Source organism: Numida meleagris, chromosome 1 (assembly GCF_002078875.1).
Source record: "Numida meleagris isolate 19003 breed g44 Domestic line chromosome 1, NumMel1.0, whole genome shotgun sequence".
Lineage (NCBI taxonomy): Eukaryota > Metazoa > Chordata > Aves > Galliformes > Numididae > Numida > Numida meleagris.
This window is the reverse complement of record NC_034409.1, coordinates 4,048,270-4,065,674: the sequence shown is the minus strand read 5'-3', so window position 1 is coordinate 4,065,674 and position 17,405 is coordinate 4,048,270. Positions and strand designations below refer to the sequence as shown.

At 43.4% G+C, this 17,405-nt stretch overlaps 1 protein-coding gene across 2 annotated transcripts in view; it reads left to right on the top strand.

The window, feature by feature from the left end:
* The window catches only part of SFMBT2 (Scm-like with four mbt domains 2), a 115,513-nt gene that overhangs the window by 58,239 nt on the left and 39,869 nt on the right, over positions 1 to 17,405 (top strand). For both annotated transcript variants that reach the window (XM_021384338.1, XM_021384337.1), the window contains 3 exons: positions 11,238 to 11,339; positions 11,933 to 12,080; positions 16,637 to 16,719. In XM_021384338.1, coding sequence (XP_021240013.1) covers positions 11,238 to 11,339; positions 11,933 to 12,080; positions 16,637 to 16,719 — 333 coding nt within the window. The remainder of the gene's footprint in view (positions 1 to 11,237; positions 11,340 to 11,932; positions 12,081 to 16,636; positions 16,720 to 17,405) is intronic.

Sequence of the window (17,405 nt, the reverse complement as noted above, 5' to 3'; positions counted from 1 at the left end):
ACTGCACAGTGCTACGATTACAAAAATACTTGTAAACTCTGCTTTCTGTGAGCCCTATGCTCAAATTTTCATCTGATTCTAAGCCACGAAGCAGAGAAACTTCCTCCAGGGACCTGCAGTGGAAGCAGGAGATAATTTTCTCCTGTGTCACTTTTTCTTCACTCAATCTGATTTTTAATAGTTAGAGATGTGCTTCAGCCCTGAGGCACCATCTTTAATATCCCATCCAAATCCACACTGCTGTTAATCATGGCTGCTCCATATAATCCATATTTTTAGCCATGCCCAAACTTCTTAATGTTGCAACCTTGCAGTGGTGCGCTGGAGTGGTGTGTGGGGAGACGTGTTGTAGCACAGTGCTGCCCTGCTGTCTCCAGTGGAGTGAACCAGGTCATAGAATAATGGAATCATTAAGGTCGGAAAAGACCACTAAGATCATGTAGTCCAACCACCAACCCATCCCCCCCATGCCCACTAAGTCATGTCCCTCAGTGCCACATCTGCCCTTTTCTTGAACGCCTCCAGGGATGGTGACTCCATCCCCTCCCTGGGCAGCCTGTGCCAATGCCTGACCACTCTTAACTGAGAAGAATTTTTTCCTAATACCAAAATCCACCTTACAACCACCAGATCCTCCTGGTCAGCCACGATAGTCACTGCTGCTCCTGGCTCATCCAGTGTGGACACCTTCTGGTTTCCTTCCCGTAAGCAGCATGACATCGGGGCACCCCAAAACACCCACGTGACTGGGAGAAAGCACCCACCATGCCCAGTTCTGGCACATCACAACAACCTGGTGCCACCTTGTGAAAGCCCTGCTAGGGTGAGAGGAGTAGGGAAAAATTATGCATTGGGTTTTTGCACAGACAAGGCTTTGAGATGTCTCATGTTATTGCTGGAGTGGTTTTGATTCTCTGCCACTTTGAAATGCATGTTGTATGGGGCAAGAATTAAATAGGGAGTGCCTAATGTGTAAATTTTATTCTTGTCTATATGAAAGAGTGAAGAATCTTTCTGATGGTGTTCATAACGCATCCTTTTTTTTCCTTTTTTTCTTTTTTTTTCTTTAGTTTATAAGTAACAGCTGTTTTGCAGCCTCTTCTCAGCATGCTAGACTTACCCCACTTATTTTAATTATTGCATGAGGGTCATAAATTTAAACTCAGCAAATCCCAGTGGTTGCGCTTTGTGGTTGGAGCTTGCAAGGGTGTTCCTCTTAGACAATGCAGTGCCTTGGGAAGCTTAAATGGCCCAGAAGGAGAAATACTTGGGGCCATACATGACAAAAAGGCAGGAATAGGACAGTGCAGCTTCTTTATTTGTGCTGTGGAAGCCAAGCACAAAGAGAGCTGAGTTCAGTGTCTGGTGTTGTTTGGCTCCCTTATTCCAGTGCTGGGGAGGCTGGAGGCTGAATGAATGGGCGTCATTTTGTTCTCCGCATTTAGAAGGAGTCAACCCCATCTTCTACCTGTTGATCAAGGAGTAAAATACAAGAGATGGTCCATGCTTGTGGGCATGCCTTCCTCCAGTAATGATTTAAACGTAAGTTAAGAGAAGGCTTTCTGTACAGGAATATGATTGTCTGATCTTTCAAGGCAAGCCAAACTTCACACTTGGGAACTTCAGTAAGAATCCCAGAAGAGCCCAGCAAAAAATGTTGAATACAAAGACTTTTTTTTTCTTCCTCGTACCAGCACAGAAATAATGTCTCTACATGGTGCCAGGGGTCTCGGTGCTGCTATAATTGTCATGTGCTAAATGAGATACAAAACACAGAGTTTGACAGCTTGCAACTGTTAAAGATCCTCGTCTTCTGGAAAGCTGGAAATGTTTACTTTGGCGGACGTGATAAACTGCCCAATTGATAAACTGAGCAATTAAATTCCACGTTTCGCTATAGAAATCCATCAGCAAAGTGTATGTTTGCCACACAAACATGAACAGTCCCCAGAGTGAACACACACACGTTTGTTTGGCTGGATTGTGACTTAAATCGCTGTTGTCGTTTGAGATGTATATGGTGGTGGGCAGTGTCAGGAATGCAGGATCAAACTGGTCCCAGGTGGTGGTGCTGGAAAGTCAGGTCTCTATTTGTAGAATCATAGAATTGTTAAGGCTGGAAAAGACCACCGGGGTCATCTAGTTCAACCGTAACCATTTGTAGTGGGAAAAGGGGCTTCTCTTATGAGTTTGTGAGCCTAACGTTAGTGTTGGTGGTGAAGCAATTTGGTTTTGGTGCCATAGGGTTGGGTTCTGCCTGGGAACTCATATTTGAGGTTGTATTATCCCTGCACAGCAACATAGCAGAACTGAACTTCTGTGCAGTGAATCTTCAGCAGGACAACCCAAGCATCTCTTGTGAAAATGCAGCCCTGATGGTAGAATGGGTTGGGGTGGAAGGGACCTCGAAAATCATCCAGTTCCAACCCCCTGTCGGTGCAAGCGGGGTTTCCGACCACTAAATCAGGCACTATATCAGGTTGCCCAGCACCTCATCCAACCTGGCATGATCATCACCCTCTTTGCATCCAAGGAATCATAGAATCATTAAGGTTGGGAAAGATGACTAAGATCATCTTGTCCAACTGTCAGCCCATCACCACCGTGCCCGCTAAATCATTGCACCAGCAATGAGACCTTATGAGCTGGTTACAAAAATCAGAGGGAAGGATGCAAGCAAGATTTTCCTTTTTTTCTGGTGCTATTTTACACTTGGCCATATGTTGAAAGCATTTGTAAAACACTTTAGGATCCTTTGAGAAGGAACGTGATATTCAACTGCTAGAAAATGTCACTATTATATAGCTACTAAACATAGTGTTTTGCAAACTGCACCTCCTGGAGAAAGTTTTTTCTTTAAAAAGCTTTTTGCAACACATCCGCTATATTGTCATTCTGTTCTTCTTAGAAAACAAGTTGATTCTCAAAAAAAAAAAAAAAAAAAAGTAAATGCAGACTGTTTTTTCAAGTGTGTTTAAATAGTTTAGGAGCTTAAATCCTTCCAAAAAGCCACAACCCAAGGTAACGTGTCCTTTACTGTTTCTACCCTGATTTTGGGATGCTGCAGGGATGCTAACATTTGGCTGAATGCCTGTGATAAGTGAATGCTCAGAACACACCTGAGAAAACGACCAAATCTTTGGGTATGAATAAAGGTGGTTGGACTGTTACAAGGCCAGCTTAAAAGCTGTGTGACAGCAGTGGTTCAGCAGTGCCATGCTGGTGCTTTCTAAGAGGAAGCCTGGCATCAGGAAACCAAACTCAAAACACAAAACCTTTTAGCCCAAATATTTATTTCCTCCTGAAAACACATTTGTAATTATTCTCTCTAGCAAAAGAACAGCTGTTTCTCTACCCAGGGACCAGCCCAGTGAGATCATAGAATCATTTAGGTTAGAAAAGACCTGTAAGATCATCAGGTCCAGCCATCAACCTGACCAAGTCTCATCACTAGACTATGGCCCTTAATGCTGTATCACACATCTTTTAAATACCTCTAGGGATGGGTTACCATGACCTCCCCTGGCAGACAATGCCTAACCACACTCCCTGTAAAGAGATTCTTAAGTGATATCTGATCTAAATCTCCCCCAGTACAACTTGTGACTGTGCTAACTTGGACCATTTCGATGTTTCCTATGATTCGTAATAATAGCATTGACTGATGCTAAGACAAAAGGGGTGGAAGGAATCTCCTATGGAGAATGATAGAGGGATCATCCATCAATGAGGTTAGAGCTGCCTCCTAAAATTCAGGACTGGGTGATTTTTGTTTCACAGTCAAAAATACAAGGGTAAATATTAAAAAGAGCTTCTTCCTCTCCCAGATATGTTCTTTTCCATCAGCTGAAATGCACTTCTAAAGTATGAGATAAAAGTGAAGTATTTCTTCAAGATTATAATGCATTTTTTAAAGAAAAAGATTACATCTCTCAGAAGTTAATGCATTCTTTAGGTGTTTTAGTGTGTTTTCTTCCATTATTTGGTCATCTGGAGGAGTTTCAGTGTAAGAAAGAGAATCTCAAGGGCTACTTTTCTGCCCTTAAGCATCTACCCCAGACAATTCTGACCTGAATAGATGCGCAGCCTTGAAATCTAACAGGGCTTTTCTGTCTTCAGCCTCTATAGTGGATAAGGACATGCTGATACAGCAGGTTAAAGCATCTGTGCTTTTAATTTTGCATGGAAGCCAAACTCGAATGTTAGCAATCCCTGGCCTCTTCATGCACGGATGGCTTGGCTGGCCCTTGTTGTGCATGCTGTGCTTTAATAACCCGTGAGTCGCCACGCAGTTAGCTGGCTGCCAGATTATTTATACTCCATCTGTTCTTCCCTATCCGTAGCACTCGCCAGCTCTTCTCCTTGGCTGCCTTTTACCTGGCTGGACAACATGCATGGCCTCCAGTCCCCTCCATTCTTCATCTGCCTTTTGACCCACTCCTGTCTAAGATCATTAAAGCCATTTATCTTTGTAAAACCTAATAACCATCATTAAGAGTATCCTGCAAAGGTCTTTACTTACATAACTGCCCTCACAGCCCTTGAAAGCAGGGATGTTTCCAATACTAAAGATGGAATCTGGTGGAAAGACTATACGGGAAAAATCTTCACTTCTCTACAACTCCCTCCTGATTTTGGGCATTGTAAAGGAGTGGGTGAGGAAGAGCGATCAGAGAGGGTAAATGAAGTTAAGCACTAAGTTGCTAGAGCCAGTCTTCTGAGATGCCTAGGGATCTGTTTGGCTTCACTGTATGAAAGGTTGGGAAGAGAAATGCTAGAGGGAGTTCAAGCAAGAAAGATGAGCTGAGTAGGAACTAGCTCCCTCACCCTGCCATATTCCATATCCCACTGGCTGCATGTTTAGCATGTGTGGTTTTCTTTCTCTATACTAGAGATCTCTCAGGATGATGAGAGGTTACGAAAAGGGCCTGATCCAATTCATATATGGCATCCAAGCTCTGCATGAGGTAGTTTGTACCTGAAGTATCACAGAATCATAGAATGGCTTGGATTGGAAGGGACCTTATCTACTTCTACCTCCTATGCAGTAGTCAGTGTTGCCACACAAGGCTCCATCCAGCCTGGTCTTGAATGCCACATCTCTATGTCCATGGCAGCATTTTCTACTGGAAGGGGTCAGTGCTGGCCTGGGCTCTGATTACCCTGTTCTAGTTATAGGTGTCCCTGTTCATTGCAGGGGACTTGGACCAGATGACTTTTCAAGATCCATTCCAAATCAAACAATTCTGTGATTCTTGGACCACAGGTACTCCCGTTTAGGGGATGGGTGATACCCAGAAGTCATCTGTCCAAAAATGGATGCTTTTTTTCAAGAGAAAACAATAGTCAGCTGTGGTCTGTTTTCAGGAAGGCTGAAACCTGCAGCGTGCATAGCATTTGTTCAGATCTTCTCTCTTCTAATAAATTTCCATGGATTTTTCAGTAGTGAGATGTTACTGAGGGCAGAATCTGTCCAGGCATGTCTCTGTGAGGACTTAGTCCCTCATCACAACTAAGATAGTTATTAAGAGGCGTGAGAAGAGGCACTGATAACTTCATTTTGAGCACTTGGATTAGTGTTCCCACTTGTGAAATGAGAGCAATGTGTATGACTCAACAAGGATTCACTAGCAAACACTTGTGAAATGGTGTGGCAATCCCAGATACTGTAATTCTGCTGTGAGATATTAAAAAAAAATCTATTTTGCCTCTGCCACCCGTGCTTCCACCAGTCAGGCAAATCAAAGCCTGCGCTGTGTAGGAGGGGATCTTTGCCCTGGTACCATCTGCAGCAGGCCGAGCCATATGAAGAAGGTGTATTCGGGTTTAGACCGGCTACTCTGCAATGTTGCTGTTTCTATGGTAACTATTTTTATTCAACAAGAGCAGCTTAAAATCTGTAGGGCTAAATTTGATCCTAGGCAGAAGCATCTGCAGTGTTTAAGGGGCTCTTTGGTAGGTGCAGCTGATGCTCATTGCTTCAGGGTCTCAGGACTTTCAAAGCCTCCTTCCCAGCACCTTTTCCTCTTCATCCCACCCCACCTCTCTAGGTTTTGATCTCCTTGTGTGACTGCACTCACGTTTTGCTCGCAGATTTGCTCACGTTATGTCTTACGGGGGGGATTTATGTCTCCCTGCAGAGTGTGTCTTCAGGGGAAATTGCTCAGTGTTTAGCAGAGAAAGTTGATGAATCACAACAAGACCGATTCACCTGCAAATAATGCAAAGGACTGCAGTTGGGAGGGTTTCTTCCTTTATTTATTTATTTATTTATTGCTCAATTAAAAAGCAAATGCCAGATTCCTGTAGAGGCAGTTTAACCACTGCTATTACTGTGCTTGTGACTGGTTACCATATAAGAGCTTTGTGATTAAAATTAGGCTATCAGAAGCAGCCACTGTCTTGGAGAATTAGGGAAAACACTGGAGGAAGCAATTTCTTTCAAAACAAAAACTGAATTAAATAATTTGTTTCCAATCATACCAGATGGAGCCTACTTCTTCTCTGCCTTTAGTAGGGTAAGCTGGGAGAGATGTGATTGAAGTCAATAGCATTTCACACAGTTGCATCTGGTGAGGATTAAAGGAGGCTCAGGTCAGTCATTTATTAATTGCTGTTAGTGATCAGCCTCTCAACTTTGCAACTTCTCAGTGTTCAGACTTAGTTCTGAGTTTTGTACAGAGTCAAAGCCATATAAGTGGTGTGAATGAACTGTCCTGAACCAAAAGAACTCTGAGTTCGGGTGTATTTGAAAATCAGGGTTCAAATTAGAGGTTCTTTTTATCTATACACTAGGCATGCTTTTGAGTTTAAAATGAGATGACTCCAGTTTTGTGTGTTGAGGAGAATGGGCTAAGAGTGAGCATTTCAGAACCTGTAGGAGATGCCCTTCTTTGGGTTTGTGGACACAGCTAGTGCAACCAGTCCATCGCACGGCTGCCCTAAATGTCATGGGCAAAAGCCATTTAGGTTAACTTAGTTAGGTCCCAGTGCTGTCTGCATTGCCCAGTGGAGTGTAAAAAGACTTGAGCAAAAGGGCAGATGACTATGATGATTTTGCAGTATGTCTTTCTGAGTTCAAGACCAGCACTTAGTGGAAGTTGGTGGCTTTTTTAAGATGTAACTATGTCACCCACACCTGTGCATTCTTAAAGCCTGGCTACATCCTTAAGTCTAAATACTTCCATAAATCTATTTGTGGACCCTGTTTGGAATGAAATTTAGGCTCTCAAATTACCCTGATACTTTTGAAGCCTGTGCTGCTAGTAGCTCATTAGCTATGAAGGAGAGAACTAGGCAGTTATATCAGCATCTAAAGAAGAGGGCTGGGAATTAAGAGTCAGGTTTTTCTCCCAGCCCCATTGCTGAGCTCTTGTTTCAGCTTTTCTAGCATTCAGCCCTGCAGAGGGATGCAGGGAGGCGATGCTGGTTGCACAGAGCTGTTTCAAAGCCACCAGGCTTTTTGCAAAATGGTTGCAGAAAGACATGCTGGAAGAAGGTGCAGATAATAAAGCAGATGAGTACTGAAGTAGAGTTGTCTTTCAGTCCGTGCATACTGGCAAATTTGCAAGCACGTACTGCTCTAAGATGACAAGAGTGAGGCTGAGTTCAATTGCTTCTTGGGTTTTGTAGCGAGAGTTGTGACAGCCTTGGCTTTGCCGCTGGGTTTGGGCTGTAAGTGGCAGACATTCATTCAGTGGAGGGTTCTGCAATTTTCCATTCGTTACTCGTAAGCACCCTTGCGGGCTGTAATCCATCATGTTAGAGATTTTGACCCTTTGAATGAGTGAGCATGGTTCTTGTACCACGCTAATTCATTGTACGTTCTTTGGTATGATTTTCACTTTGCTGGGAGGGATTTCTCAGCATCAGGCTGGTTTTCTTGACTGCTTTCCAGCAGTGAGGGAGGGCTGGGAGGTTATTTTCGTTGCCCACACAGAGCTTGTGAACCCTGTGAGACAGGCTCACTACTGGTGTAAATGTGTGTGACAGTGGAGCTGCTCCTGGGAAGCATTGAATCGTAGAATCATTCAGGTTGGAAAAGACCACTAAGATCATCTAGTACAACTGTCAACCCATCCCCACATGCCAGCTAACCATGTCCCTCAGTGCCACATCTCCACAATTCTTGAACACCTCTAGGGACGGTGACTCCACCACCTCTCTGGGCAGCCTGTTCCAGTGCCTCACCACTCTTTCCAAGGAGAAATTCTTCCTAATATCCAGCCTGAACCTCCCCTGGCGCAACTTGAGGCCTTTTCCTCTTGTCCTGTCCGACCCCCTCCTCTCCACAACCTCCTTTCATTTTGTTGTAGAGAGCATTAAGGTCTGCCCCAAGCCTCCTCTTCTCCAGACTGAACAATCCCAGCTCCCTCAGCCGCTCCTCATAAGGCCTGTGCTCCAGACCCTTCACAGCTTCATTGCCCTTCTCTGGACATGGTGGAGGGCCTCAGTGTCTTTCTTGTAGTGAGGGGCCTCAAACTGAACACAGTACTGAGGTGCGGCCTCACCAGAAGCCAGCCAGCAGGAGCAGAGGTCCACCACACAAGAGGCTATCAAATACTCCAACTGTGTAACTCCATTTGAAAGCAATTTAAAACTCGCTTGGAATAGTGGCTGGAAATAAATGGCTGGTGACATTCTCATAGGTGGCTTTGAATGCTATGTGCAGTGGGGAAGGGTTGGTTTCTCCACCCAGCAGCATTTCAGGTGTTGCTTTTGCCATGCTGCAGATTCTGGAGGGAGCAGGAGGAAAGTCTCACCCCTTCAGTCTTCATCTTGCAGCTGCTTTTATTTAACAGGCATCTTTCCTGTCAGTGTGAATAACGGGAGCCGAGTGCAGTTCATTATCCAGTGTATCACTTTGAGTCTAATACTAATTAAAAGCTTTGCCTTCACTTCTGTAGAACCAATTCTTAGGAATTATGTAAATTAATTAGAATTTTGAAGAGGAGCATATGCCAAATCCTCAGCAATTCCCTGCTGGCTGAGGAGAACGGCACTGGGATCTTTTTTTCTTTTTGCAGCTGCAAAAATCTGAGGCTCTTAAGGTAAATCTTAATGCTTCTCTTTTACAAATATGTGAAAGAGATCAAGTATCCAGACCCTGACCATTTGCCATGGCGGTACAATATCAAGGCTTTTTCTCCATGAAAGCTTTTCCATCTCAAAAATGACATTTAACACAGACAAGCTTTTTCTTTCCACAGCCCTTCTCCAAACAAAAGTATGTTCCTGACTCAAAGAGAATTTTCTCCCTCAAAAGGAAGACATACCTAAGATCCCATGAGTTCCCCCACGGGAGTTTACTCTTGCTGTTAATTTAATGAGAAAGATGTTTACATGCTATGCTGAATGAGAAGGGAGATTTGATCCTGAGGTACATAGCACACGGACAAAAGGTGATAGGCTTTTCAAGTAAAATAAATAGCGTTAAATGTTACTAGTGTTACGATTTTTCCTACTTGATTATTTTTTCCTTTTGAAAAAAAAGCCATAGTAAAAAAGAAGGAGCCCAGCCAAAGAATCTGATTCAAATAAAAATGAGAAGTAATATCGTTTTAAGTATTTTGATCTCAATCAACAAATCACTTACAAAGTTGATGAAACTACTTGCATGTTTAAGGATAAACATGATTAAGTACTCTGGTAGATCTGGGCTTATTATGTATTGAAGCCGGATGCGTGAATTGAATCCTGGATCTTTTGATGGGAGGATGCTGCAGCTTAAGCTTGCTTCCAGATGTACGATTTACGGAGTCGCCTTTTCTTTACAACCTCACCCCAAGGACTGAGAGATGCCAGTGTGGATCCTTGTGTAGGGAAGGAGGTATCCCTACAGTCCAGATGCTGTCTGCCTTTGGAGGTTGGAAGTTCAATGCCGGCGAGGTCTGATTTTTGAACCCATCATCTTTTCCTAGTAGTAAAGATGGCAATTTTGATAACCTTTCTCTCCAATGCAGTACTTACACTAAGCAGCTTCAATATACAAGGAGCCAGGTTCTCTACCCTGAATCAGCGTCTGATTCAATAAAACATTGTGAAACTGCCAGAAATCAGTCTCCTGGCTTGCTGGGGCTTTGGTAATGTGGAAGTAATTGCCAGCGATTGGAAGTGCAGCTGAAGCAACACTGCAGGACACCTGAACTCCTGAATGTCTGCTCCTTCCTCAGCCATTAGTTCATTGTGGTGCATTGGCCCATTATTGCTAAGTCTTCCTCAGTTTCCCCATTGGAATATACTTCCCCTGCTGTGAAACTAAAGTCATTATGAAATTTTTTTGACTGCGTTTTGGTTCTCACATGAAAGACACCGTAATGTTACAAAGATAGGTAAGATGAAAACAACTGTTCCTTTAGCCTTGATTGGAGCTTGTAAAAATCCTTATCTCTAATGGCACCAGGAATGTAAGATCCCAAAATAGAAGTCGTTAAGTCTACAAGTGAGAACAGTTCTTAGGAAAGAAAGCACAATGACATACAAGTTCAGATCAATAGAAAATCATTTTAGAACAAGAATACAGCATGTAGCAATGAATGTAGATCGGGATGACATTGCTAGCCACTTAATAGATAGTAAGCTTTCTGCATATACTTTGGAGTTCAGTGTGTGTGTGTTCTAAATATAACAGCTCTTCTTTTTATGCTTGTGTTGGCTAATGCACGGATCGTTTAGACAAGCCACACTGGATCAACATAAAATATAATGGTTACTTTGGAATTAGCTTGCTAGCCTGTATGCTTATTAGACAGGGATGGAGTCACTTGATAGATGTAACACATTTGTGGCAAATGAGGGAGTTGAACCTGTGTTGTTTCTGAGCTTAGGGGCTGCATCCTGCTGATGCCCCAAAGCTGTTGTGTGTAGACAGGTTCAATCCTGGATGAAGGTGTTGTGATGGGCATGTACTTGAACAGAGCTGTGTATTTTTCCACCAACAGGTTAACTCACTGCTCACCTTTTAGGTTCAAGTTCAGTGCCCTGGGCCTTATTCCACCTTTGTTCTCCTAGTTAGAGAGAAGACCTTTCCATCTAATGGTACATGAAAATCAGCCCAGGTTTTTATTTGATGCCCTACAGGAACCCAACATCCATCAGGACGAAGCAGTTAGGTCTGCTTCCACCCGAGTGACATAATCCACCCGAACACCTTTCAGATAGATTTTCCAATGTGTTGAGCCTCCCTTGGTGGCTGGTGCTGACACACCACCTATCCCTCTTCCCTGTTCTTTCCCCAGGACCATGCTGATTTGAGAAACCACTTCTTCACTGTGGGGATGAAGCTGGAGGCGGTGAATATGAGGGAGCCGTTTCATATCTGTCCTGCATCAGTGACTAAGGTAGGCTCCAAAAAAAGAGTGAGGGTTGAAAAGATGTTTATAAACCTCCTGACTGATTTCCACCATGTTTAGGAACATATCCATGAATGTTCCCTTCTTCATCAGTTGTTTCAGTCACATGACCATCACTGGGTCACTATACATGCACTTGGACATGTTCATCCCTGTAAGATCTATCTACCACTTTCATGCAGATAAAGGGAATCTCTTTTATCCCTGTCTTCTCTCCCTGCCTACATATTTTCCCTGCACATCTGGAAAACCTTGTGAAATAAAACAGCTGGTTGGAGGGGATACTTGGGTATCTTATCCACACCCTCAAAAGTAAGAGAAAGCCATCGAGTCTCCAGCACTGCCTCCAGTCCCTGCTCGGCTGTGGGCTCACTGAGTGACTCTTAGCCATGCTGCTTTCCCTTGCCTCAATTTACCCATCTGCATGACTTGATACCTTTGGTAGAAATACAAGTGTAAGTTGTTAGGTGAGAGTGGGTTGTTTCAGGGGCACTTTGATTCCAGTTTGTTTCAGCTTTATATGTTCACAGGTGTCACAGCAAATTTAACATCAGATTTTTTTCTTCTTTTTCATCCCTTAGGTTTTTAACAATCATTACTTACAAGTGACCATTGATGACTTGAGACCCGAACCCAGCAAAATCTCAATGCTTTGCCATGCGGATTCCTTAGGGATCTTGCCAATACAGTGGTGCCTTAAAAATGGAGTCAATCTCACACCACCCAAGGGTTTGTATTACTTCTCAATGGTTTTTACTGCCTTTAAAACCATTCTGCTCTTTGCTGCAGAGCATCATGCTAAGCATCTCCAGCTAGGGCATCATTGTTGAGCCACTGAGGCTCATAACAGCCTGTGAACACCTCTTAAAATGTATTGCTGGTGGATTAATGTCTGTCTGAAGCAAACTGCACTGAAGCCTAAGAAATTCATGTAAAACACGTCTTGGTGACACTTTGTGTGTGTAGACTGCTAAAGGAGCATTAAGAGCCATATTATGTTTGAGACAAACCGGGCAGCTTTGCTGTACCATCCCCATTGGTACAGCACTGAGCTGCAAAGAACACAGAAATCTAAACGTCTCCTGGATTCAGATTCTGCCTCACCAGTTAGCTCACAGCTGCCTGCCCAGAAGCGCATAGGCATTTTTACTTACCTGTCTCGAAAATATCTTAGAAGAGGGCAAACTGAGAGCAGTGCTCAGGTCAGAGCCAGGAGGAGCAGCCTCCGACCGTGCTATTTCCCATCTCAGAAGCAGTGCGGTTAATTAACTGCAATTTCAGACAACCACCTACAGTGCGTTAGCAATATTTCTTCACTTGCAAAATGTGTCGGCTCTCTGGAATGTGAGATTTTTTGAATCTGGTCAGGGTGTCGAACTTTTGCCAAAAAATGACATTGCTTGAGAGAAGAAATGCTTCACAAAAATATCCTGTGTAGTGGTGTACATGCATATTTGTCTTCATTTTGGAAAAAAATATGCTGCTGCTGGTCCCAAGGAAGTGAAGGGCTATTCCCTGCCAGATTTAAAGGCCTCTTATATATATATATATATATATGTATCCAGCTTGTGTAGTTTGAAATTCCCACCAAAGTCTGCGAGCCCTGTGGATGCAGCTGCATATAGTACCTCTATGATTAATCTGTTGCTTTTACTGAAATAAATGTACTCTGTGGATGCTTTATCTTCCTCTTGCTTAAATCCAGGTGTAAAGATTGTACCAATGTAAGTGCTCAGTGGTCAGCATTTTGTTTTTTTCCACCACGAGTTCACATGCAGCTTCCCCCAGGCCACCTTATTAACTCAAATAGACCACAGACCAGACATTTCTCTTTAAAGGGTCATGGCTTAATAGTTTCCACTCCATGCTGGTACAAAGCCTGTTTTATGGGCCAAGCGCATGCGAACTCTCTTTAAATGCCTGCATATTTAGAAGCGTCTGTAGCATCCTTTCACCTGTCATTACGGATATTTTCGGCTTGGCCAGGAAAGTCTAAGCAGCAAGTAGATATCTGGTGTGGTGTCCAGTGCCTGGGGTCTGCCTGGGCTCCTCAGAAGGTGCAGAAAGTCTATGCTTTCTGCTGTCAGATCAGGAATCATGGAGAAAAGCTATTAAAAGAGGTATAAATCAAGTAGCAGATAGATGCATGAAATATATTGTGTTTCTTCTAGAGTATATGAGGACTGCATGCCCAAACTGCATCTCAGGATCTTTGGGGTCGAAAAACTCCTCCAGCAGCAAACATGCACTTCGAGTCATTAAAGTGTGGTTAGACATTGGAATACTTCCTGAAAAACCAACCAGCAAGCCAAAAAAAAAAAAAAAAAAAAAAAAAAAAAGCAAATGGAGAAAAAAATGCATCCAGAACCACGCTGAGGTCTTCTCTGAAAAGAGGAACATCAGCTTGGGATAAAGAAGCAATCAGGACTGATAACATGGGGCTGCAACATGTCGATGAGTGGGTCAGGGAAGGAGAAGGGAATTCCCCCATTTCCAGTCAAAACTGCCCTGAGGTGTCCAGAATTGTTCCTTTTTTAATGTGCAGATTTGGCCATTCTCCTCCATGAGAGGAGGAGGCCAATATTTAGCGCTGTGAACATAGCTTTCCCTTTTGAAAGGCAAGAAATTCCCGTGGAGAATCAGGTGACAAGGGAAAAACACATAAGTCCCTTCTGTCTTTGTGGATAGAGTCTTTGCTGTATTCTAGCTTGTTTTGGGGACAATGGTTGACAGGGAGGTTGTCTGATTTTACAATTAACTGATTTTATTTCATCAGAACAGTGTTGCAAGTTGGGATATTTGGGTTCACAGTCCTTTATTTCTTTAATATCTGTTCTTTTGCCTTTTTGCCCATCAAGCCTTTGTTGAAACCAAACATGCCGGAGATGAGTCAGGAACAGGAGGTGCAAACATTTGCTACTAGAAACAGAGAGCAGTATTTTCCTGCATGATGCCAAAAATGAATACCCATTTACTGCTGCTGTATAAACACTGAACAAGCACTGTTTATATTTATTGGGGTTGGGTTTATAGACCTCTTCCCTTTAGAGTAGTAGCCGTTGTTCCTTTTCATGAACTGTTGAGAGAGGGGAAAAACAGCACAGTAGCATTCTTAAATACAAGGCTTACTAAGGAAATGCCATTTCTAAAACCTCCAGTGCATTTGTGTTGTTATATTTGCTTCTGATTAAACTGTTGGGCTCTTCAGTACTGAGTCGAGGCAGCAGACACAATGAGGTTCTGTGTGTTTAGGGAGCAGTAGGTGATTTGTGCAGGCTTTGACCATTACTACTAGGGTTGAAGTTTAGAGGATAACAGTATGTGAATGTCATGTGCTAATGAGGGCATCCATTTAGCTCTCATCATGAGGCTTCATGACGAGGTACATACAGGGCCAGGCTTGTTTGAAGGCAGTCCTTGAGTATGGCCTTCTTTGAGCAACCCTTGTTGGGCTGCTGAAGTTCTGGTAAACTGCACTGCTGCCTTCCAAGGCTTTGTTCTCACTGAAGTCTACAAAAGATCTTGCACCTTGAACAGTGCAGGCCCAGGCCAGCAGCTGGTTTTGTGGTGACACGTGAGACAGATTTTCATACCTCGTTGAAATGTACCTATTCCATCCCATCTGCCAAGATTTTGCATAGCTCTCAATTAAGAATGAGGAGCTGTCCACGAGGTGTTTACATCAGAGACCTGAGAATGTGCAAGGTGTGGGCAGGATTTAGGGTCCCTGCAAGCAGCGTGCTCTGGCAGCTGGGATGTGTCCATTACCATAGCTGCCTCTAGAGTCAATGGAGAGCAAGTGGGACTTTTAGAGAGATTCTGCTCCTTCTGAAGGAGGACATGCAAATCACCTTTAGATCTTCCTCCTTCTCCATCAACTCTTCAGGGAGGCCAGCTCAGCATGTTTATTTCTAGCTTTCCAAACAGCATTGTGTTCTGTTACTGCATGTTTGTGCCCCGCAGAGACATCTTAGGACCCTCTCTGTCCTGCTAATTTGTGTGTCAGGTATGCAGTTGTTAAGAGTAGAAGCTCGTTTTATCCCAGATACTTGCATCTTAGCAGGATGCTCAGGACTTCATGTTCAAAACGTTTACCCCCTTTTTTGGATCTGGGTGATGGATAGGTGATTCCTCTCAGTACTCCAGTCCTTCCTTGCATACAAAAAAAGTTCAGTTTTCACTGTCACAAATGATTAATTCCCATCTGATCTTGAGTGTCCCTTTTTGACTGCCAATGAAAAAGACATTAAGGGATGTTCTGTAAGATTGAGTCCAGTCAGAGGTATCAGACAGGAAGATTAAGGGGAGAATTTGTCCTTTAGATGACTCCTGGAACTTTCCAGTGAGAGTAGTTCTGCAATAATGTTATTACAGCATCGTCCCAGGGCCCTGGACGGGGAATAGCACTCACTGGTTTGAAGCACTGTGAAATCCTAAGCTAAAAACCAGATTAAAATCAATCAAGCAACAAAACCAACCAACAAAACAAACCCCTCTGCCCCAGGAGTTTATTGCTAGGTAGGAAGTACAGATGAGTAGTGATTTGGATCTCTGTGGTAGGACTGTTTGAGAGCCCTTACCCCCTCCAAGTCTATCACTGCCTCTTCCATTTTTCCTTAGAACAAGAGGCTGAAAGGATTATCTCGTTGAATCATAGAATCATTGAATCATTAAGGTTGGAAAAGGCCTCTGGGGTCATCTTGTCCAGCTGTCCACATACCACCAAAATTGCCCACTAAACCATGTCCCTAAGTACCACGTCTGTTGTCGAGCCTTTAGGAACTGGGAATTCTGTGTTCATTTTCCTGCTCTGCTCTGCTCCAGGTTTCTATATGACCTCATGTAACATGCTCACTGTGGTGGGATTCAGCTCATGTTCTCTGAGCCATTGGAAAGTCATTCATTCAGAGTATAGCCGTATCAATGAAAAGAGAGAGGAATTTATCTCATGGTACAAGAGAAGGGATGGATCAGTTTCTGACTGTGCCGATTCTTTTCCTGTTGACTGCTGAGGGACCATTGATATCTGTAGTCCCAACTTTTAGGTACTTAAAGAAAGGAGGAAGAGGTCCATGAATCTGCCTAGAAAATGGGGACAGTGGCATTTCTTGGTAATTAAAGGTTTACAACAGCCTGAGAGATGCTCCGTGGAAAGGGAAAATGAGGAAAATATCTGTGTTTTATTACTTTATAATGAAGATCTGGAGATTTTAAAGGGAAATGCAGAAGTTTTGTGAGTGCTGGAGAGGTGATGGCTGATGGCACTTTGTTTTGTTGTCCTGCAGGTTACTCTGGTCACGACTTTGACTGGGCAGATTACCAGAAGCAGTGTGGAGCGGAGGCAGCACCTCACCTGTGTTTTAGAAACGTAAGCTCTCTTTTTGCCTTTGCATTGCTCCTGTCAGACCTGATTGCTTGCACAGAAAAGCTGCAGCAAGCCTTTGGGAGCTTCCTCCAGACCAGTGAGAGTTTGCTTTAGGAAGGAAGCCGGAGAAGCGTTCCAGGTTTCTGTCTCTGAAATAGAAAAACATATGATCTTACTCTTTTCCTTATCGAAATCAGCTGGATTTCTTGCTCTCCATTTCTCTTTCTCTGGTTTTATACAGCACTTAGCACAGGAGAGATCTGCACTGACCGTTAAAAATAATTGTAATGCTATTAAAAAAAAACCATAAAATGGGTTAAAAAAAATCACTTGTTCTTCCTTGCCAATAGCCTGATGCTCATCTTCATGCTCCTATCAGCTGACGCAAGTTGAGATAGAATCATCATTTTCAACCATAAAGGTTGGAAAAGACATCTTAAGATCAGTCCAGCTGTCCACCTACCACCAATATTGCCCACTAAACCACGTCCCTAAGTACCACATCAGCACGTTTCTTGAACACCACCAGGGACAGTGATTCCCCCACCTCCCTGCCAGCTCATTCCTGTGCCCAACGACTCTTTCGGAGAAGAAGTTTTTCCTAATATCCAAACTGAGGTCTCATCAATAACTAAAACATTGAAAATTCAGTGGCATCTAAAGTGAGCACAGAAGGGTTTGCAGAATAA